The sequence below is a fragment of the Ochlerotatus camptorhynchus genome, unplaced genomic scaffold (genome assembly GCF_037179485.1).
Source record: "Ochlerotatus camptorhynchus isolate MF236.1 unplaced genomic scaffold, CSIRO-AGI_Acam_v1.1 ptg000330l, whole genome shotgun sequence".
Taxonomy (NCBI): domain Eukaryota; kingdom Metazoa; phylum Arthropoda; class Insecta; order Diptera; family Culicidae; genus Ochlerotatus; species Ochlerotatus camptorhynchus.
Genome location: NW_027040818.1, coordinates 1,953,223 through 1,975,957, shown reverse-complemented (window position 1 = coordinate 1,975,957; position 22,735 = coordinate 1,953,223). Strand labels below are relative to the sequence as shown.

General features: G+C 41.2%; 1 protein-coding gene across 6 annotated transcripts in view; it reads left to right on the top strand.

Annotated features, from left to right (window-relative positions):
* Positions 1 to 458: 458 nt before the first annotated feature.
* Positions 459 to 22,735, top strand: part of stj (straightjacket) — a 53,341-nt gene continuing 31,064 nt past the window's right edge. For 4 of the 6 annotated variants that reach the window (XM_065230392.1, XM_065230390.1, XM_065230389.1 and 1 more), the window contains exons 1-10: positions 459 to 944; positions 1,018 to 1,099; positions 1,243 to 1,347; positions 9,328 to 9,595; positions 9,655 to 10,496; positions 10,557 to 10,697; positions 12,443 to 12,526; positions 12,830 to 12,886; positions 14,089 to 14,169; positions 14,237 to 14,311. In XM_065230392.1, coding sequence (XP_065086464.1) covers positions 826 to 944; positions 1,018 to 1,099; positions 1,243 to 1,347; positions 9,328 to 9,595; positions 9,655 to 10,496; positions 10,557 to 10,697; positions 12,443 to 12,526; positions 12,830 to 12,886; positions 14,089 to 14,169; positions 14,237 to 14,311 — 1,854 coding nt within the window. In that variant the 5' untranslated portion in view covers positions 459 to 825. The remainder of the gene's footprint in view (positions 945 to 1,017; positions 1,100 to 1,242; positions 1,348 to 9,327; positions 9,596 to 9,654; positions 10,497 to 10,556; positions 10,698 to 12,442; positions 12,527 to 12,829; positions 12,887 to 14,088; positions 14,170 to 14,236; positions 14,312 to 22,735) is intronic. The other 2 variants (XM_065230393.1, XM_065230391.1) reach the window with 1 other exon arrangement.

The following is a 22,735-nucleotide window of genomic DNA, read 5'->3' as shown; positions in this document are numbered from 1 at the left end:
TGGTGGTTGATCATTTAAAAAAAATATACAGTAATATTATTTGTGGATTGTTTGTGAGTGCGAAACAGCAGAATTTGGTTCTTTGCAAACCCCTCAGCGTGCACATAACCGGTCGGATAACCGGAACTCGTGCCAATCCCCATTTCAAGAGCAACAGGTTTCCCCACTGGGATTGTTTACAAACAGCATTGGGGTCGAAAATGGCGACTGTTTATGGATAGAAGCATCCCCAATGGCGCATGTCCTGGACCAGCTGGTGATTGTAAACAATCAACAAAGCAGCGTGCTCTAAGCACGTGCTCCCCTTCGTCGGCCATGCGTGCTCACCGTACTGGAAGGTCCACATGTTGATTGTTTACCATCACTGGAGGTGAATTTGGGACATGCTCACTGGAGGTACCATTGCGCAGGACTGGCCGAAAATGGAGCCCTTTATCCAGATTGGTGAAAAATTTTGCTGACAGGAGCTGGAAAAGTGAAAAAATGGACGCCATTGTTCTAGCTGGCGACGAGTTGTGAAGGAAAATTGTTCAAGATGGCGAAATATAAGCTCGGACAGTGTTAAAGTTGCCAGCAATCGTGAACTATCGACGCTGGCCGTTGAAAGCGAGTAAATTTGGTCGGGTCAGTTTGATCATTGGCGTAGAAAGTTGTTTTACATACAGCACAGCATTGTCCAGTGTGGGGTGGTGGTCGACATTTTCCGCAATATACGCAGTCAGTCAGGCCCCATTATTCTGGATATGGTCCAGAAAGATCTCGTCGCGAACGAATGCAAACGAACGGAACAGCTAGCTCGTAGGACTCTGCTGGAACTAGTAGCCAATGGTCACAACCATGTACATAAAGAATAGCTCGGGTTTCATCGCTTTTTCCGTTCTGTTAGTTTTTGCAATCTCGATTACTCGTAGTGCAGATGAGCCACAAAAAATCAAGTACAGCATGTGAGTATTTCCTTGTCATTAGCCCTGCAGGGGAATGTGACCTAATTCCTATTCGCCACCTGCATTCTTCCAGGGTCGAGGGATGGGCGTACAAGCTAGGCGGTGAGCTATCCGCTTTAGGAGATTTAATAACTAGAAGAAAAGCCGTAGAAGATGTAAGTAGTGTCCGATTGTGGGCTCAGGCGAGTGACACATCATATTATCGATTTTTCGTCCCATTCGCCATGTCATAATGAAGATGATGATAATGACGATGATATGCGAGTGTCTTAATTGATTCAAACTTTAATACTTGTAGAGTTTTAAACAAGCACAAGTAGTTAGCAAAAATGGACAAAAAATTGTGGAAGAGATGGCCAAGGACCTCAAGTACATGATGGATGCGAAAGTCAGCGCCGTTAAGGTATGTAGTGCCCCGCTTCAACCCGAAGACGCTGGTGTTTTCCTTTCACTTTTGAAGGATTATTGATTTTTGTTTTGGTGCATAGCCCGTGTTCCTTATAGCGAGGACAGCGAGCACACGAGTGTAGAACTTTTTGGGTTAGAAATGCGATGCATGCAAGAAAGTCGGATATTATTGATGCCTTGAACGACTGATGAATTTTGGCAACGGCTAGAATGATCGGGTGACCTATTTTGTGTGGATGGAAAGTTTGTTATTCTAGAATGGGGTGAATGCTAAACTTGCCGTTTTATTGAATTTGGTTTGGCAAACCGAACATTGGCTTAAGGGCTGGTAGCGATCAATGCTATCAAAAAATAGTGATTTTAGTGACCATGTTAAACCAAATGTGATTTATAGTTGTAAAAAAACTACTAAAAAGTACTACTAATAAGAAAATTAGTCGTTCTCTGATGGCACACCAAATAAATGTTTGATGTTTTAGACTTATTCAATTAGTATCGCATAAATAGTGTTAAACACTTACGTACGATATGAACGATGTATGTTTTTTATATGTTTATTGAAAAATTCAACTGACAATTATTGTCTAAATGAATAAAACTTAAACTAAATAGTTACGGTCAACGGTACGGTACGGTACGTCGAACATATAAAAAAAAGTTGTTGAATTGCCGGCTGATTGCTCGAATTGACTCGTGTTTTGTGTATAATTCCGACTCCGTGGTTCCAAAAACAGAAAGTCGCGTTGACGAAGAGACCTCTCAGGGGCATACATATTTAGCTGTGACAGCAGTGTTGGAAGTCAATGTCACCCGTAAGCAGCTTTCCAGCGAACGTAGCTTGAGCGACCGTCCGTCTCACCTCTAATGGCTCGATTCCCAGGAAACGGCAACGCTCCTCGTACGGTGGCAAGTTCGTTGGGTCACGCCAGTTGAGGAAACGAAGAGCATATCTCACAAACTTGCGTTGAACGGATTCAATTCTAGTGATTCAGCTAGCATGGAAAGGGCACCAAACAACTGAACTTGACTCCAATAAGGATCGCACAAGCATAGCGGGTCACGAAACTCGTCGGCAATTTTGAAAATAAAGCCCAATTGTCGATTAGCTCTGGAGATGATGTCATTGTAGTGGATTCTGAAAGTGAGTCTGCAGTCCAAGGTAATGCCCAGATCCTTTATGTGCTCTACACGAGCAAGACAGCGTCCGTAGAGAACTAGTCAAACATGATTGGTTCGATTTTTCGGTGATAGAAAAAATAATGTTACATGTTGACTCATCACATTTCTTGAGCACCAGTCAGTCCGAGAGGCTTTTAATAATTTTGTAGATTTTCGTATCGTCTGCGTAGAAAACGCGCAGCAAGGCGACGTCGTTTAAAAAGATCGAAAATAGTAGCGGTCCTACCTAACTGCCTTGCCGAACTCCCGAGTTGTTTGAGAAAACATCCGACTCCGACGCGCCAATCTTGACATGTCCATAGCGATTCACCAAGTAAGATCTGAACCAATCCACAGCAGTTGACGAGATGCCAAGTATCTCCAACTTGGCCAGCAAGATACTATGGTCCACCGTGTCAAATGCAGCTTTTAGATCCATATACGCAGCATCGACTTGCCATCCTGAATCCATGCATCGCAGACAGTTAGAAGTGAACTGCACCTGGTTCGTGGACACGGAGCGCTTCGGGTAGAAACCGTGCTGTTCTGTATCGATATAATTTTTGCAGCGTGCGAACAGAGCACCATTTATGATAATCTCGAACAGTTTTGAGCAGGCACACAAGGAGGTGATTCCACGATAATGTATGACATTCCGTTTATCTCCTTTTTTGTACACTGAGAACAGATAAGAAAGTTTCCAGCGGCAGGGGAACTCACATTGCTGTGCCGAGAGATTGACTAGCCTCGCAAGTGGAAGGCAGAAATTGGCTACACAACGTTTTAGAACTGATGACGGAATGCCGTCAGGTCCGGCGGCGAGCGAGAGCTTCAGTTTGCGTGTTACGTGGCATCCCAACAGTAGCGTCCAGCACTTGTGTTGGCGAAGCGGAGAAATCGTGGAACACTTGCTTGAAATGACGAGCAACAAGTCGCATTTTTCTCTTTCGCTATTAGCCGAGTCATTCCCGAGAAACATGGAACAAGGCAACCCGGATTCCTTCCGTTTGGAGTTGACAAACGACCAAAAACTTTTCGGATTCGTGCGAAGGTTCGCTTCCGTGCGTCTCACGTATCGATTATAGAGAAAACGATTGTAATTTCGATAACTACGACTCGCAAAATTGAACAGTCGTTTGTAGTACGGCGAGCGAGAGTTACAATACTTTCGGAGGGCGGCAGAGCGTTGACGTTTTAGCACGCGTAGGCGTGGGTTAGGCCATTGCGGCTTTAGCGGAGACCGTCGAGCTGGTACAATGCGGAAAATAGCATCTTCCAGTGCAGCACTGAAAAAATCCACACCATCATTCACGCTAGCGGCTGTTTCGATAAATTGCCAATCAATTTCCGCAAGCGCATTGTTCAATGCAACATAATCGGCCCGGCGAAAGTCCAAAGAGTAGCACTCAGATGTCGGCGTAGGTAAACTAAATGACACGACGAGAGCGGGATGATCGGCATCTAGATCAATCAGTGGCTTGACCGGCAAGGAAACAGAAGTGCCCGGTAGTGCGGAATCATTTGCCAGGACAAGATCTAGCAAACGTCCATTTCGGTTCGGAAAAGTATTCACTTGTGTGAACTCGTAAAAGTTAAAACCGTCCAAAAGAGCACAGCAAGCAACCGGCATATGCGAAAGCAGTGGATCAATTAATGGTGTGCCACTATCTGTAAAGCGCCACTGCAGACTATAGTCGCTATATTCATAGTCTGGCGAATAGAATTTCGATCTATCATAAAGCGGAACCAATTCAATATATTTTAGACCAACAATTGAAAAGGTACTATGAACTTTTATAAACAAAACGTTGATTATTCTTTCCTCGCCAATCGAACGCAAATTACCGGCACCATCGGATAGGGGAAACATTCGCCAACACAAAGATGGTGTTAGTTTGCGTAGGCGAGCCTGGAGTCACGAGAAAAGGGTTTCCGAAGTTTTGTTCGCAATAGCTGATGTGCTCTTTTCTGTTGTTGGTCGTGATTTGCTCGATTGGTTCCGCTATTTGACAGCTCAATTGGTTCCCAAGATTCTATCCGCCAGACTATGAATATAGCGACTATACTGCAGACCAGCTTGATTGTAGTCACCAAATACGAAAGCGGGATAGCAGGGACTTAATTGTGACGAAATTGAGCCTAACGATTCCACATGCTCACAAATGATCGTGCAGTCGTTTTTGCGGTCGGGAGGCAGGTAGATTGCGCCTACACTAAGCTTGCTTTGTGGAAGTTCTACGACAATCCACAGCTGTTCCAGTTGACTGGAAATGGGTAACGTAGCTGGCTAGTCTCGTAGATACTGCAATCAGGACTCCACCACCGCGCGATTTTTGACTGTTTAGGGCAGACCGATCAGTTCCGAAGATGGAATAGAATAACCCGAAAAGTTGCGATGAGTAAATTCGGTCGTCCAGCCACGTTTCCGTCAGCACAATCGGCCTCCGCAACGCAACAGCCAGGAAAAACGAGTCGATTTTAGTCCTCAGCCCACGCACGTTGTGGTAGTAGATCCGGAGATTATTCGAGGAGCAATCACGGGAACTAGAAATCGAAAGGACATCAGGTACCGAAAGCTTGGAATCGCTAACATACTCGCCTGAGGTTGCAGGCCGGAAGGCCCCGATACCATCACCGACCACAGGACCGGGACGATGACGATGGCGGATGTCTGCAGCAAGTGCGACTGGGTCGGGAGGTTCGGAAGCTTCCTCAGTGCCTGTTTTAGGGTGTCCCGGATCCGAGGAAGACCAGGTGGTGGCATAAACCTGCTGGTAGTTGGCAGAACGGATGCATGGACATGATGTGGCTAGTGTGAAGGTCGCAGAACCGGAAACACAGCTAGAAGTTGAAGCGGTATCAGGCAAAGGAGAGGCTGAATCGTCAATATACTTGCCAGTAATAGCTGGTTGGAAGACCCCGACCTACATCTACACTCAGGGCCGAGACGACTATGCAGATTGCTGGCTGGAATAAGCGCGACTGAGGCAGAGAATATTCTCTGAAATTTCTGGAACTTCTTTAAGCTTCAGCAATTTTCTTGGAATCAAAACGAAATAATTAATGTAGCCTTTCACTGAAGTTCTCAAGATATTCAACACTCATTCATAACTTCTTCAATAGTCTGGACTTTCTTGATGTTATTAAAACTGCTTAAAATATTTCCGACTTTGCTTAAGGTTTTCTAGACTGCCCTGAATTTCTCACTATTTTTTTATAAGAACCCAATTTTACAGAAATTTCTGTAAAGTTTTATTAACCCTCCGTTACTCGCGCTGTTGTACTTTGTACAACACACATGAGTGTTCCATTGCCATTTTGTTGCTGAGTTACCAATCGATCTGAAACCAACGAGTATTCCTCAAAAAAACTTGTTTTGATCTAAACAAGCTAAACTAATAAAATTACAGTAAACACATAAAAAAATGCGGATAATAAGGAAAATGTAAATGGAAACCGCGAAAACTGTGACCATACTACGTGGGATTTGACTTAATTGATTACAACATGGAATATATCAAGATTCTGACAAGATAGAAAGTTACTGTCTCTGACAAAGTTGTTCAGGAGATCATAGCCTTGTCGCTGGCGGACAGTAGTTCAGAATTTTCTCATTACGTAGCGCTACTATACATGTGAAATTCTCGCATGTGATATATCTCGAGATCCTGACCAGATAAAAAGTTACTGTCTTTCACAAAATTTTTCAGGAGATCAAAGCCTATTGCTTGGTGCTCAATAGTTCAGAATTTGCTCTCTACGCGACGCTAGTATACACGTGAAATTCTCATATAAAATATCTCGAGTTCCCAACCAGATAGAAAAGTACTGTCTTCGGCATAGTTGTTCAGGATGTCAAGGCTTTTTCGCAGGTGGACAGTAGTTCAGCGTTTTCTCACTTTGCGGCGCTACTATAGATGTGAAACTCTTGCATATAAAATATCTCTAGATCCTGACCAGATAGAAAGTAAATGTATTCGGCAAAGTTTTTCAGGAAGTCAAGATCTTTTTGCTGGGTGACAATAGTTTAGAATTTTCTCACTTTGCGGTGCTAGTATATACGTGCCTTTCTCCCATATTCAATAGCTCGAGATCTTGATCAGCTAGAAAGTTGCTGTCTTCGGCAAAGTTGTTTAGGGGGTCAAGACTTTTTGGCTGGTAAACAGTAGTTAATAATTTTCTCACCACGTGGTGTTTGTATACATGTACACTTCTCGCATATGCTATATCTCGAGATCCTGATCAGATAGAAAGTTGTTCAGGAGGTCAAGGTCTTTTGGCTGGTGGACAGTAGTTCAGAATTTTCTCACTTCATGATGCTAGTATACATCTGAAATTCTCGCATATAAAATATCTCACGTTCTTGACCAGGTAGAAAGTTACTGTCTTGAACAAAGTTGTTCAGGAGTTTAAAGCCTAGAGTTTATGAGAAAATTCTAAACTATTGTTCACCAGCCAAAAGCCATACCAGCCATATAGCATATTCGAGAAGTGTACATCTATGCCACGTGGTGATAAAATCCTTAACTACTGTTTACCAGCCAAAAATGCTTTGACCTCCTGAACAACTTTGTCGAAGACAGTAACTTTCTATCTGGTCAGGATCTCGAAACAAACCACATGCGAGAATTTCACGTCTTTGGCCAAATTTCACGAATAACTTTGTTGTAGACAGTAACTTTCTATCTGATTAGGATCTCGAGATATAGCATATGCGAGAAGTGTACATCTATGTCACGTGGTGATAAAATCCTTAACTACTGTTTACCAGCCAAAAATGCTTTGACCTCCTGAACAACTTTGTCGAAGACAGTAACTTTCTATCTGGTCAGGATCTCGAAACAAACCACATGCGAGAATTTCACGTGTATTCTAGCACTACGTAGTGAGAAAATTTTGAACTACTGTCCACTAGAGAAATCTATCTGATCAGAATCTCGAGATATTTTACATGCGAGAATTTCACGTGTATACTAGCGCCACGTAGTGTGAAAATTCTGAACTATTGTGCACCAAGCAATAGGCATTGACCTCATGAACAACTTTTTCGAAGACAGTAATTTTCTACCTGTTCAGAATCTCGAACTTAGCATACGCGAGAATTGTACACGTTTACCAGTGCCATGTGGTGAAAAATTTCTAGGCTACTGTTCACCAGCCAAAAAGTCTTGACCCCCTGAACAAGTTTACCGAAAACAGTAACTTTCTATCTGCTCAGGATCTCGAGCTATTGTATATGCGAGAATTGCATGTGTATACTAGCACCGAGTAGGGAGAAAATTCTGAACAACTGTTCACCAATGAAAAGATCTTGACTTTCTAAAAAACTTTGCCAAAGACATTTATTCTTTATCTCGTCAGAATCTAGTGATGTATCACATGCGAGAGCTTAACATGTATACGAGCACTACCTAGTGAGAAAATTTTGAACTACTGTTAATCAGAAAAAAAAAAAGCTATGATCTCCTGAACAGCTTTGCCTAAGACAGTAACTTTCTATCTGGTCAGGATCTCGAGATATTTTATATGAAAATTTCACGTTTATACTAGCGCCGTGTAGTGAGAAAATTCTGAACTACTGTCCACCAGCCAAAACTACTTGACACCCAGAACAATTTTGCCGAAGACAGTAACTTCTATCTGCTCAGGATCTCGAGCTATTGTATATGCGAAAATTGCATGTATATACTAGCGCCACGTAGTGAGAATTTTCTGAACTACTCCACCAACGAAAAGATCTGGACTTCCTGAAAAACTTTGCCGAAGACAGTAACTTTTTATATGGTAAGAATCTAGAAATATTTGCTCAAGTGGGTACAGAATTTGTGGTCGACGTCACCGATTTGTGCCAAAATTGGCCAAAACGCTTATTTTGACATTCTGGACAAACGCCTTTTTTTATTTTGCTCTAGAGTGCCCAGATCCTTCTGGACTTCAACCCTGGATTTTAAAGATTTAAAAAAATTTCAACTTTCAGAAAAGATTACTCCACAACCAAATACGCGATTCGTGATCTTAGAACGTTAATTTGAAGGTTTTTTAATTAAGATTCGTATAGGTGTACCCACATTTTGTTTTTGTTAAAGTAGCTTGAGCTGGAATGACTCATAGGTAAATTAATTTTTGTTTTCCATCTATATTACACTTTTCCAAACAAACAATAAAATTCTCACGCAAATCAAGATCACAAGCAAACCAAGCTGAACATTGCATTAGGTCCTAAGTAACATTGACAGATTATCTTTGCATCCACACGGTCATGTTAACACCTTCCCAACTATTTTCAGCTCACAGATCGATGAAAGAAGCTATTTTCTATCTTCTAATACGATAAACATGACAAGAAACGATTCTATACCCAAGTCGACGAAGAGAATCGATCAATGTTACTTAGGACCTAATATATTGTTCAGCTTGAAATATGTTCAAATTTGGATCAGTTACTGTAAACCTCAATACAAATTGACAGAGAAGTGGGCAGTAGGGGGTTGTAAACTCCAAGGGAAGATGCATACATGACGTAGCATTTTAGGGTGACCAGCCATATAGAAAATACGCTACATGTGGAAGGGGGGAAAAAGTTAATGCTTCATGAAACGTAAACAAACGTTAAACGGTATACTCCATAGAATGGAGCGATGGTTTTTTTGACAAGCACCATCCGGTTTCTTCAGTCGAATAAAGCGGACTGATAGCAAAGACATCATGATCATTATGAAAAAATGTGAAAGAATGTCATGGGCCTTCAGTTGAGGCCTACTTTGAGATTTGATTGCCACGGAAGATTCAATGTTCTGACATACCCTATTCCACCTAGCGCATCATGGACACCGCCGAGAATACGGCCATCTCGTACGACGAGGAACCGGTGAACCAGAGTTTTCAATACTACAATGCAAAGGAGATGATCGAACCGGGCGAGATCATTACCACACCGATACCGATGATCGACGAGGACCCGGCCGATATCACCACACCCATCCCCCCGAAAGAGATTGTTCTCGTCAAGAAGAAGCACTTCTTCAACGAAGCGGTCAACACCTCGGTCAGCTCGGTGCACGTGCCCACCAATGTGTACGATAGAGGTTTGTAGGCAACTGAACTATTTAGAATTCCCTTAAACTTCTCTCCCTCGCACTTCCAGCAACTGAAGTGATCAAAGCGATCAAGTGGTCCGAGGCGTTGGACTCGATCTTCTACAACAACTACATCGGTGACCCGACACTGACGTGGCAATACTTTGGCAGCTCGTCGGGCTTCCTCCGGCAGTTTCCGGCGACTAAGTGGGTGGAGGATCCAGTCGATCTTTACGACTGTCGGCTGCGCTCGTGGTACATCGAGGCGGCCAACAGTCCGAAAGATGTCATTATCCTAGTAGACAGCTCCGGTTCCATGACGGGCCAGCGGAAAGACATAGCCAAGCACGTCGTGTCCAACATCCTGGACACGTTAGGTCCGAACGATTACGTCAACATCTTCTCCTTTTCGGAAGAGGTGACCGAAATCGTCGACTGCTTTCGCGACACGATGGTCCAGGCAAACATGGGTAACATCCGAGAGCTGAAGCTGGGAATGGATGACATCGCGACGACTGAGATCGCAAACGTTTCGGCGGCGTTGACCAAGGCTTTCGAGCTACTTGAAACATTCCGTGAAAGCCGAAGTGGGGCCCGTTGCAACCAGGCCATTATGCTCGTGTCCGATGGTGTTCCATACAGTTTCGAGGAAATATTCGAGCAGTACAACTGGAAGGATCTGCCCTTCATTCCGGTGCGGGTTTTTACCTATCTGATCGGGCGGGAGGTTGCCGATGTCAAGGAGATCAAGGAGATGGCCTGTAAGAATCAAGGCTACTACGTCCACTTGAGTACGCTGGCCGAGGTACGGGAAGAGGTGCTGAACTACATACCGGTGATAGCGAGGCCACTGGTGCTGAACAAACGGGAACATCCGGTGGTGTGGTCCGAGGTGTACGCGGACGTTGAGGTAGACAGTCAGACGGATAGATCTGGGTGGGTTCGAGTTTTACGTGTATTTATTTTTCAGGATCCGAAAATGACCGATTGGTTGTGGGAGATCAAGGAACGAGCCGAGCAAAAGGAAAGGTTCATAGATTACCGTAAGAATCGGGTGATTTTCTTCTCCCCAGAGGAACAGCATCGTCGAATGATTATGAAGCAGAGAATGGTGAGTTACACTGGTTAGCAGTTAACATTCATTTAGTGATTGGTGGGTAAATTCATGTGTTTCTCGGGATTTGGGACGGGACAATTATGTGTAATGATTTATGAAAAAATGCTAGATTAGATATGGAGCAGTTCCATGCGAAATCTTCTTGAAAAAAGCTAGAATCTGTAGCGATTTTTTTTTCGATTTGAATGAAGACTTGGCAATGTTTTCAAAAGGAGGGATTGCCAACAGGAGGAGCGAGTTTTCAAGTTTATCGGTATGAAAGGTTTTTTGCCGTTTTTGAAGGACTAAGAACGGCCTTTTTTAGGAACGTCGGAAAGAATTTCCGGGGCATGTTTGAGTTTACTTCTGAATAAAACCACGAAAACTTCCAGAGAAAGCTGAAAGAAGCACTTCTGGAGGAAGTTTGAAGAAAATTCTAAGACAAGTAGGAAAAACATCTGGGGAACTTCCAAGACAAATATTGAAAAACTTATGGGAAATGTTTCGGGTGACACACCCAGACGAAGCCAGAAAGATTTCGTAAATCGGATGAAATTTCCAAGAGTAGTCATTTCCAGGGGAAGCTAGAAGATGTTCGGAAAAATCTTCCAATAGAAGTAGGAAAAAACCTTCGGATGAACTGCCTATAATCGCATATTACTCCTGTATGGATTTTGGTCAAATTTGAGATAACGACGCTATCCACTGTCAATTGACACCTATTTTCATATTGTGTGATAAAACTACGGACTTTGTCCATTAAAAATGTAAAAACAACATCAAGTCAGTTTGTCCGATCAAGCAAAATAATCGCATATCAGTCCCATCCTGAAATTCAATAAAAATAGTTCAAGGTAAAGTTCTGCTTTTCGAATTGCCATATTTTTCGCTGATATAATAAAACATGCAAGCTTCATTGCAACTGATTTTAACTTGAAAATATTATCAATAAATTTACTATGATTTTTCAAATATTTACATGGGAATTGCACGGTCATTTTCTCAATGCCTACTTTTCCCATATGGGACTGATATGCGATTATAGGCAGTGAAGCCAATGGAGCAACTTCCAGAGGAAGACGAAAGAAACTTTTGGGAACTGGAATCTTCCGGCAGAAGCTTAAAGCAACTTCCTGGAAAATCTTTCGTCTTCTGAAGAACTGGGCGACTGAAAACGCTGGAAGAAAGTTCCTGAGGTAGCTTGCAAGAAAGTCTGGTCCTTTACAGGTACCCCCCTGAGGAATGCTCAACTACTGAGTTCTAACCACCGCTTTTTCTCGGCGGGCTTACAACCAGTCGGTCTGATTTTTGTATACGAGTAGTGTCAATGGAGAACTAGTCACTCGCAGAAGATCAGAGCGATTGATTGAAAACCCGGCGAGACAAATTGGTGAGTAGAAATCAGCGTGGAACTGCTCTATGTATTAAAGATTTGTTTCTTTTTTAAAACGTAAATGCCATTACTTGCCCGTTGCTATGCTCCTCTGCCAAAAAAAAAATATGCAGCGTAATAAATCTGAGTAGCTATACGCATCTTGATATACATTTCGACTTATTGAACGAGTTTCAAAGGTTCCAAAGCATTTCAGTGTTTCGAAGTTACCACTACATAGCTGCCGATAGACTTAATAAAATTTTCATCTAAGCTTTGAGTCCCAAACTCCGGGAAACAGAGGTTGTATCTAGACAACTTTAAAACGATTAGATTATTCGATCAGTAATCATCATCGTTCTGATTCCTCCTCCTTTTTCACTTTTAGAATCAAGATCCGTATTCCAACACCCAGAAATACAATTTTATGACAACCGTGTCGATGCCTGTTTTTGACCGTCGAGAAAATGCTGTAAGTATTTACTTTCGTAATGGTTCCTATCTACCTTTTTCAGGTTACCCGGAGATTCAAGGTAATGTCATTATTACTGAGCTTCCGCCTAAGTTTCCTCAACGTTGAGACCTCTCAAACCGGGAGGCAATCAACCAAACTGTGTATACCTCATCATTATTTTTTTAACATTTTTTTTCATTCGCTTCTATGTTTTATAATACTGGTTTTCTTTTCATTCTATGACTATGAAAACAAACAAAAAATCCTATCTAAACCTGAACTTGTGTATACAAAAAAAAACTCAAACTAACCACTACTCAGAACATCACCGAAGACGTCCTTATCAATGAGGCTTACTGGGTTTCGGTAACACGAGAGGTACTTCGAATTCAGGATTTACTTTTCACAGATAAATAGTTTGATAACAGCAGAGTTGAACTAGGCCAGTGTTTAGGGCGACAGTTTGATTTTTAAAACAAAACGATATTTAACCACCTAGCAAGAGTTCTACTTAGTGTGCTAAAATCCAGTCAGATAAACCAAGTTAATCGTTGAGAAAGAGTTACCGATTGAAACCACATATTATTAGAATGCAACGTGGAGTGTTTCGTTTGGCTAGTTTCATGCGTGCTTGAGTGTGTGTGTGTGTATTTGTTCAATTGCATTATATAGAAAACAGATAACAGACATTTTCAGGCAATGTTTCTTAGGCAAAGTGTGTGTCAAAGTTTGATTAGTCAGTTTACTTTATTGCCAGCGAGTGTGTTCTATATACATATTTATTAGGTAGAGTACATAAATTGCATAGGAAAGCTAGCCCACTCAATCCCTTCAATAGGAATTAGCCAAAACCCAGACAGTATAGAATAGTTTCCAGGTTGGAATTATAAAACACCCTAATACTACTAGTTAGCATCGTATTTCCATATCCATTTCTGAGTGTGTATTTTCGTAGGTAGTTTCTAGTAATAAAATGCAGTATATTCAATCAATACTTCGAGCAAAGATGTTTGGTTGTTTTTGATCCGCCTCCACCGAAAAATAAATGTAATTTGAATTGAATCACGCAACAATGGAGACGCAGAGTACTTAACTGATTCCATTGCGACGGACCTGGATCAATTTCGATAGTCGAATTAGTTGTAAAAATTGCGAGCGTGAATATTATTTTAACCGGGCGCTCTGGTCTGGTGATTTTAGGAACAATTAACATGGTATAAAGCGTTTCAGTTCTTAGTAAACTTTGCCGTAGTTGAGCGTACAGTATGCGCCATAAAAAATGCGGATTTTCTTGCAAGTAGTATGGAGATATTCGCATTTTTTTTAAATAGAATTTGATGAGTTAACAATATATATGCATCATTTAAAGATTTTATAGAACATTTTAATGACTATCGTTTCATACATTCGTAGCTGTATTATCTTATTTAGACCTTTAGAGAGTTTAATTCATTCTTCACCGTTTATAAAAACAACCTAGTACTCATAACAAGTTTTGCTAGTACCTATAACAACCACCAAACAAATCACCTCGAAACCAAAAACAAAAACTAATGCCAACATTTCGTGTTTGCATGCAGACCAAGGTGGCGAACATTCTCGGTGTAGCCGGGGCTGACGTACCCATCTCGGAGATTAAGAAATATTTGAAGCCTCATTTGGTGAGTATATTGATGATATATAATGAAAGATTGTAGATGCAAATAACACTGGTTTCCACCTTTCCAGCTTGGAGTCAACGGGTACGCCTTCATCGTTACGAATAACGGCTATATTCTAACGCACCCCGATTTCCGTCCAGTTGTGAGTAACTTTGCTAATCATAATAATCATGAAAAACTTGGAATACCAAGGCACTTGGTACTTGGCACCAAATCTACTGAATGGGGACCGTTCAAATATTACGCATAGTTAAAAGAGGATTTTTGAATCCTCCACCCCTAATCGCGCACTTCCCCTACACCTAATCAAGACGCGTAACGATGTGCTACCCGAGCAAAGCTGGAGATCAAATTGAAATCAAAATTTGCTGTTATGTTGTAACTTATTTTGAATACTCCAGTTGATCTTATTTTGGTTTACTTAACAGCAAAAATGAGAGCAAACTTTTACACTGTTGAATCCAACGGAAAAGTAATCTTGATTTCAATGACATCAATTTAAATTTCTGTAAACGTAAGCATCCATGCTTCTCACGCTGAAAGATTTGAGCTCAAATCTCACCTCTGGCAAGTAACGAATTATCTAAAATGTGTTAAGCAAAACAAATAAACAATAAGCGTTAGTGCAACGACAGATGAGCTTAAATTAAATTTTAAACAAGACGTTAACAGCAGAACTTCAAGTTAACTTGCTTTCATTTAAAAAGCCTTGGCTGCATAATGATAGCACAATATGATATCAGACTTACGTCGTGACAATTGAAATCCAAATGAGTTTTCATTATGATAGGAACTGCAAACTTTAGTATCGATTTGCTTTCATTTTGTAAACAAATCAGCATCAAAATGACAGTAAATTGAATTCATATTTTGATGTCAACATTAAACTGAAATCCTAATTTGATTTCAGTTTACGCGATTGACAAATTTGATAACAAGTATGTTTTTCATTTTGCTATACATTTGCTCTTCAAAAATATGTTATTGCAGATTTGTTTTCATTGCCTTATCAAAACATCAAATTGAATTCTAATTGAACTTTTCGTTGGAGTTGGTCCACGAGAAGTAGTATGCCAGGGAACTCAAAGGCCAATCGGAAGGAATTGATTGAAGCAGTCCGAAATAATTTGGGTGGGGATTCAAAGTGAATTAACCATGAGGCAAACGTTATGATGATATAACTACAATCCTGAAACTACACCTAACAATCACCAACAGTTGAAAATCCCTTAAATGTTGATCAATCGATTAATCAAAGAGAAATTCTGAAGAGAGGATAATAATTACAAGGCAATCTAAATCTTAACATTCAGCCATTCCATAGCAAAAAGATATAGTGGTTCTCAGAATTTCGTAAAAATGGGTAGTTTTGTTCCTTATCGCAAAATATTAGACCCGTATTCTTTTTTTTTTTTTTTGTCATTAGGGTGACCATTTCCATGTTAGAGTGGTCCATGCGTTTCCATCGATTTATAGCGACTGTAACATGGTCACGACGCATGGTAGTCTAGTCTCATAGTACTAGGGGAAATGGCTCTAATGTTGGCCTATAAATCTAAGATTGTGCCCATCGAATTTTTTTTTTACTTTAAATGATCTATATTTCTTGAATTTGTGTGGTTTACATGTATAACTTATAAAGTGACACAAATGCGTCTCTTCAACTTTAGTTCTTTCAAATTTCAATTATTATTAATTACAGTTCCTAGTCCTATCAGGCCTGTTTTAGAGAATGACCACCTTGGTGGGATTGGTTTGTTTTAAGTAGAAAAAGAAAACTACTTATGACTACTATTTACAAGTACAACTATCCTACAACTACTATATACACCTAATCTACTATATACAAATTGCTTATCAAAGCATGTTCTGATAAAATACATTTTTGTGCAAATTTAGTGTTAATTTCGTTCATTTTGGAATCCATTTTGGCAATGCCTGCCTCTTTGTGTAAATTTGTTATTCTAGTGTCGAAAGGACGATCAAGTACCATCCTCAGCACTCTATTCTGAGCGACCTGGATTTTGTTCCTGTGAGTCTGTGCACATGATTCCCACACCGGAGCTGCGTAGAGGATCGCAGGTGCTATGATTTGTTTGTAGACAGCCAGTTTGTTTACCCTTGAGAGGCGGGATCTGCTGCAAATCAGCGGATACAGACACCTAACCAAGGCACTACAGTTTTCTCTAAATGCGAACGGAAGAGGAGCTTTTCATCAAACAACATCTCGAGATAGGTTACTTCGGCAGACCACTCAACCCTTGTGTCATCCATGATTACAGTACAAGATGGAGCCGGTTTCAGTTTGGGCGATTGCCGATGGAGGAACATGTTTTGAAACGTTGAAGTTTGTTCGTTATTTCGTGAGGCTTCTTTCCTTTGACGACTATTACGGTATCATCTGCGAACAGGAAAAATACGAAACCGTCTCCGAGGGGAGGAATGCCGGAAGTGTAGATGCTGTAAAGCAAGGGGCCCAGCAGACTGCCTTGCGGGACTCCTGCTGGGATGGAAAACGTGTCTAAAAGACGACAACCATTCAACGATACCTTAAACGACCTTTGCTGGAGGTAGTTACGGGTGATTTTAACCAGATGTAAAGGAAAGTTGAAGTTACAAAGCTTGAACACAAGTCCGTCATGCCAAATATTGTCAAACGCCTTTTCAACGTCTAACAAGGCCATGGATGTGGACTTGGATACAGCTTTGTTACTTCGGATGTTATTCATCACTCGTACTAACTAGCTGGTGATTGGTGGAGTGCCCCTTTCTGAATCCAAACTGTTCCGGAAGGAGAATGTTATTTTCCTCGACAAACTTGAGCAAACGATTGAGAATGAGTTTCTTGAACAATTTGCTCAGCGCTTAAAGGCAATGTCGGATCCTTACCGGGCTTGCGGATTGGTAAGATTTTTGCTACTTTCCAGATGCTTGGAAAGTAGTGCAGTTCCAAGCATCTTTTGAAGATAGCGGTTAGAAGAGACTGCACTTTCATGCTGAATCTCTTCAAGATCAAGTTGAATATGAGCATGAGCATGATTGACCGCCCACGGTTGCTACTCTGTTATTGCCAGACCAGCTGTAATTACACAGAGAACCAATAGACGATGCTTGGGACTAGCAATCATCCTCAATGTGTAAAAACTGGTGATCTCAAACTAGGCAATACCAGCGCCGGCCGCGCCCGAACACAGGTCAAGAAAGGAAGGGGTAGGAATGTGTTGACGTGACACTCGCTTTGATGGAAGCCGAGAACACCTCTGCACTTCCACGAGGAATCACTGGGATATTGGGTAATAGGGTTGGGTTTGCAGCAGGGTTCGTTTTGGTAAACGATAAGCTGAATTGACAATCATATTGACAATCATATAACACGAAAAAGCTTGGGATTGAACCCACGGTCTTCTGCTCAGTAAGCAAAACCGGTTGCTCTAAGGCCACCGATCCCCTCATATCACATTATAGCGTTACTCAAGTTTTTATGACTATTCAGACCCGGCACCGACGACAACGAAAAGTTTTACAAAATACACGATAAACAAGCGATCTAACCATACCTTTTTATTATGAAAGGATCTGGGACCACGTTTTTCTGCTCAGTAAGCAAGCCACTGCAACCGACGATCTTTGAAATCCTTAAACTAAAAGCTATGAAAGAGGCCTTCATTAAGATCCATTTTCACGCGACGTTAAATGTTTCGATTTTCTCTTTACGCATGGTTCAGGTAATCATAACAAGCTATGACCGACGTGACGATTGTTTAAGACCTGGTTGAACAAGCTATTCAAATGAAAATACGTTCTCGAATTTTACTGAACAAGAATGAACAACAGAAATACGCGATAATTCATATTTTCAGCGGTTGGTGGTTAATTTTAAATAAACTAACGGTACTGCCTACGACTACGACGGCGATTACGACAGCGACTACGACGGCGCCTACGACAACGACAACAGCGAATTTGTAACTTGCCATTTGTCTAGGATAAACACCTTTGCCCGGCACCTCCACTGGTTCTTCATGTCCGCTATCTGTCACTGTTTGCAAAATATCTAATAGCAATTACCTTCCAATACCAATACTTCCTGTATTGCCATGGTCATCTGGGAGGAGGGTCGCAGCTAGTGCTTTCCCGAACTACGAAACACGTTCAGAAGCACTTTTGGTACACTTTCGTTCGAAAACACTTAATTTTTTTGTTCAAAAAGAGTTGCGAATGAACCAACATCATCACCGCGTAAATAAACTAAAATTAAAATTATCGCTCGCCACAAATTTCTGGACCGGGAGAAAAAATCAAACAACGCAGATAGCGTCAAATCTTCTGTTGCTTGCAAACATGATGAATCATGTTTTCTTTCTCGATTCTAAAACTTCTCGGAAAGCGAGAAAACCACCACTCACACACGTATAACCGTCCGGGAGGCAGAGTGCCAGCGCTAATCCGGCAAATGCAGCCGAAAACTATGAAAGCTAATGCACGCACATGCCGGCGCCGGTGGTGTAGTGGTAAGCGTGACTGCTTTCTCACCCCAATGGGTCTGGGTTCAATCCCAGTCGAGATCGGTGGGATTTTTCTGAGGCATAAAAATCTCTGGTCACGTCTTCCTTCGGAAGGGAAGGAAAGCCGTTGGTCCCGGCCCATGTGTGTTGATGAATGGGTGCGATATCCTACGCAAGTGTGGAAGCTGCCTTCCTTGCACATTCGATTGCCATCAATGGATGGCAATCGATGTCCGTCGGTGATTGGCACTAGATTGCGGAACAGAGACCGACGTTAAATAAAGGAAAAAAAATAATGCACGCACAAAACAGAGAAGAAAATTAAGACACAACCGTATCCAAAGGCGTTCGAAACTCGACTCCCTTTTCAAGATCAAGTTGAATATACCGTCAAACCCGGGAGCCTTCATGTTCTTGGTACATTTCAGCGCTGAGCATATCCGCTGGCGATCAAGCCGAATAATGTTGTGGTTAGGCAACCAGAAGCTGTCGCCGGACTTTAGATGAGTCTCTGATGGGAGGCCCACGTCGATACTATGCTTGTGGAGGAAGTCAGCAAGCTCGAACTTTTTGGCTCGTACAGAGCAAGCGTTCCAAGCGACTATAGTTAATGGTTTAGACGCCATACTGAATAATAACTTACCGAGCACTTGGATCTGTTCGGGCTTGTTGTGGCACTGACGAAGAGCGCTGGTCATGTCGACGAAAATCTTCATCAGCTCATCCGCAGAGAAGAGATCGGGATTGGTGTTGGAGAGCTTTGTCCAGCTGACGCACCGGACGTTTCTTGACGGGGGCCGGATTTGCTTGACCGTGCGGCGTAACACGAAAAGGCGGGAAGTCCTCAGCCCTGAATGCCGGAGTGTTTTCCTTCTTCCGTTCTGGTTGGCTTCTTGTGGATGCTTGCTTTCAGATCCGCTTGAAATCCTCGCGTTTGGGACACTGTTTGTCGGACCCTTGATGAGCTCCACCACAGTTGGCGCATTTGCACGTTTCCGGCTCGTCGACAACGCACTCAAAGGAGACATTATTTTAAGCGCATTTGCCACAGCGCGGATTGATGTAGCAGTTTCGGGTGCCATGCTCGAAATCCAGGCAACGCTAACACTGGGTGACGTCGTGACGGCCGCCACAGAATGGCTCCCGTTGAACAACGATTCGCTAAAAATCTACTATTTATCAATTTTATCTTGATGAACGCGTCATTGGAACGGTACTAATGGATATTTTTGGTCGCTATTGAAAATTTAGTCGATTGCTAAATTTATGTATGGGTCCAAATAAGGGTAATTTAGGCCGATAGTACATCCATTTCCCCTATATCGTTCTGCTTTGGAATGGCTGTATATATATAAGTATATTTTTATTTTTTTTGCGATCTCTAAAAAAAATTCTATGTGATGATCATCTTGATACCCTTAGAACTCTTCACAGGATCTGTTCATATTTGTTTCAAGTATTTCCTTATAATCATCTCAAAACTTCCTCAGAGTGCATCTTAGACCTCTTCCTTGCAATTTGCTCCATAATACTCAAGAAATTCTCTAAGAAGCTTCTTTGATTCACTCTGCAATTAATAAAGGAATTTATGAGAATTTTGAAGAAATATCTTAAAGTCTAACAGAATTTGGTCGGACATTTTGAGCACATTTCCTAAGAAACTTTGGGTAGTAGGAGATTCTGAAGAAATTTCCGAGTTTCAATCCAAGAGATCCTCCTGAAGAACATTTCGAGAAGTATTTCAAGGACATTCTGCGGAAAATTTCTTTAGAATTCATACCACGAGATTTCCAGGAATATTCCAAGCTAATTGTAGCAAATATAATGGAGAGAAATTAAAGCAGTCATGACTACTTCAAACTAGGGGAACAGGATTTTTCAGTATTCAAAAAAACACATCTTAGTCCTTATTACTTTTTATGCTTTGTTGATAGTGGCAAGACTCAGCTTTGTCCACCGAGGATGATCTTGAAATAAGGAAAACATGAGTTAGTTAGTCTTCATCTATGTGATTCCTAATATTCTATTCGTTGTTCCCTAGTTTGAAGCTCGGTTTGAAGTGGTTAAGACTAGGGTTCTGATGCATGGTCACTATCGGTGTCATTGCTTAATTTTGATGCTAGAGAATCCAATTTTGATTGACAAAGGGGCGCGCCTTTGGAGGGTGCTCTCACTCTTCGAAGGGTATAAATAGCGGGATCTTTCAGTTAGAATCGATTCCTTGCGATGAAGGCAGGAATGACAACTGTATCAACACCGAATACTTCACCATTTCTTAATAGTGATGGAGTAATATGGCATGCACTAAACTAAGGACACGGGATATACTACAATAGATCAAATTAATGGTCGCAGTAGTTTTATGCCCCGAACAGAGAGCCAAAATTCCTGAAGTGGACCACTGATTTTTCACAAATCATTGGATTCCGTTCAAAATACGTCTATATATTGCTCTTACCACGACAAACAATAACCCAAAATATTTCGGCAAAATGCGCATTTAAACAAAAGTTATAAACAATTAAGTTTTTTGGACCCTTTTTCGAAAAAAAAATCTTATCTCTAGATCGGGCCAATGAATTTATCTCCAGTTTTGATATAATCACAAGAAGATATGTTTCTTCCAAAATCACTAAAATTTATTCATCAAAAATGTAATTTGTTTATAATAATTACAATTTTTTATAAACAAATGCAATTTTTTTGGTGTTCCCCGCACGATACAAGATTGATTTTTTTTAGAATTGTTCCTTGACTTTTTTCCCATACAGAACCGTTTCAACATTTTTGTCACCAGTATTGGGAGCCGAGTTATAGCAATTTTTGTAACGCGCCGCACCAAGCGCACGGCGCCGCGTCGCGCCGCTCGCGCGTTCACGCATCGGGAAAGACACGGGAAAGACGAAACGAGGAAACGAGTTCGGACCAAGAGCGCGTAGCGACTCGCTTCGCGCGCGAGCGGCGCGTCGCGGCGCCGCGCGCTTGGTGCGGCGCGTTACAAAAATTGCTATAACTCGGCTCCCAATACTGGTGACAAAAATGTTGAAACGGTTCTGTATGGGAAAAAAGTCAGGGAACAATTCTAAAAAAAAAGCAATCTTGTATCGCGCGGGGAACACCAAAAAAATGCATTTGTTTATAAAAAATTGTAATTATTATAAACAAATTACATTTTTTATGAATAAATTTTAGTGATTTTGGAAGAAACATGTCTTCTTGTGATTATATCAAAACTGGAGAAAAATTCATTGGCCCGATCTAGAGATAAAATTTTTTTTCGAAAAAGGGTCAAAAAAACTTAATTGTTTATAACTTTTGTTTAAATGCGAATTTTGCCGAAATATTTTGGGTTATTGTTTGTCGTGGTAAGAGCAATATATAGACGTATTTTGAATGGAATCCAATGATTTGTGAAAAATCAGTGGTCCACTTCAGGAATTTTGACTCAGAGGAAAAGGAAAAGCAGTTCCTAGCGAGAATTTTTAAGAATAGAACGATAACTGTAGAGTTAATTAAAAGAGTTTTCTGGAGGTAATTCCAAAAGTGTGCTGCACAAAATTCCGACATTTAAGGAGACAATTTCTAGGGATTACCGCACAAACAAAAGAGATTTTGAAATGAACCTAAGGAAATCCTTGAAAAATATGCAAATACATCATGAGATAAGCTTCAAAGAAATAATTTAGATATGTTTTAGATACCATAGCATAGCATACGCGATTTCACAAATCGTGGGGGGGGGGGTCTATATAATGGTCAACCAATACATTTTGCAGGAAATATCGTGTAAAAAAACACGTCAAAATCTGCAAATCAAGCATCGCATTATACACCTGGCCACATCCTTACAATCGCAGGGGATAGCAAGGAAAATTAGTCCAACATCTACTTAAGAAGGTGCAGGGAACCCATACTACCTTCATAGATGCCACGGGAGGGAAAATTTGTGTTAGTAGGAAATGGAATATATTTAGGAATCTCTATTCGGCAATATAGAGTAAAGATTATGTGAAAATTTAAACAAAATTAATGAATACAAAAAGAAAGATCTCACCAAAATT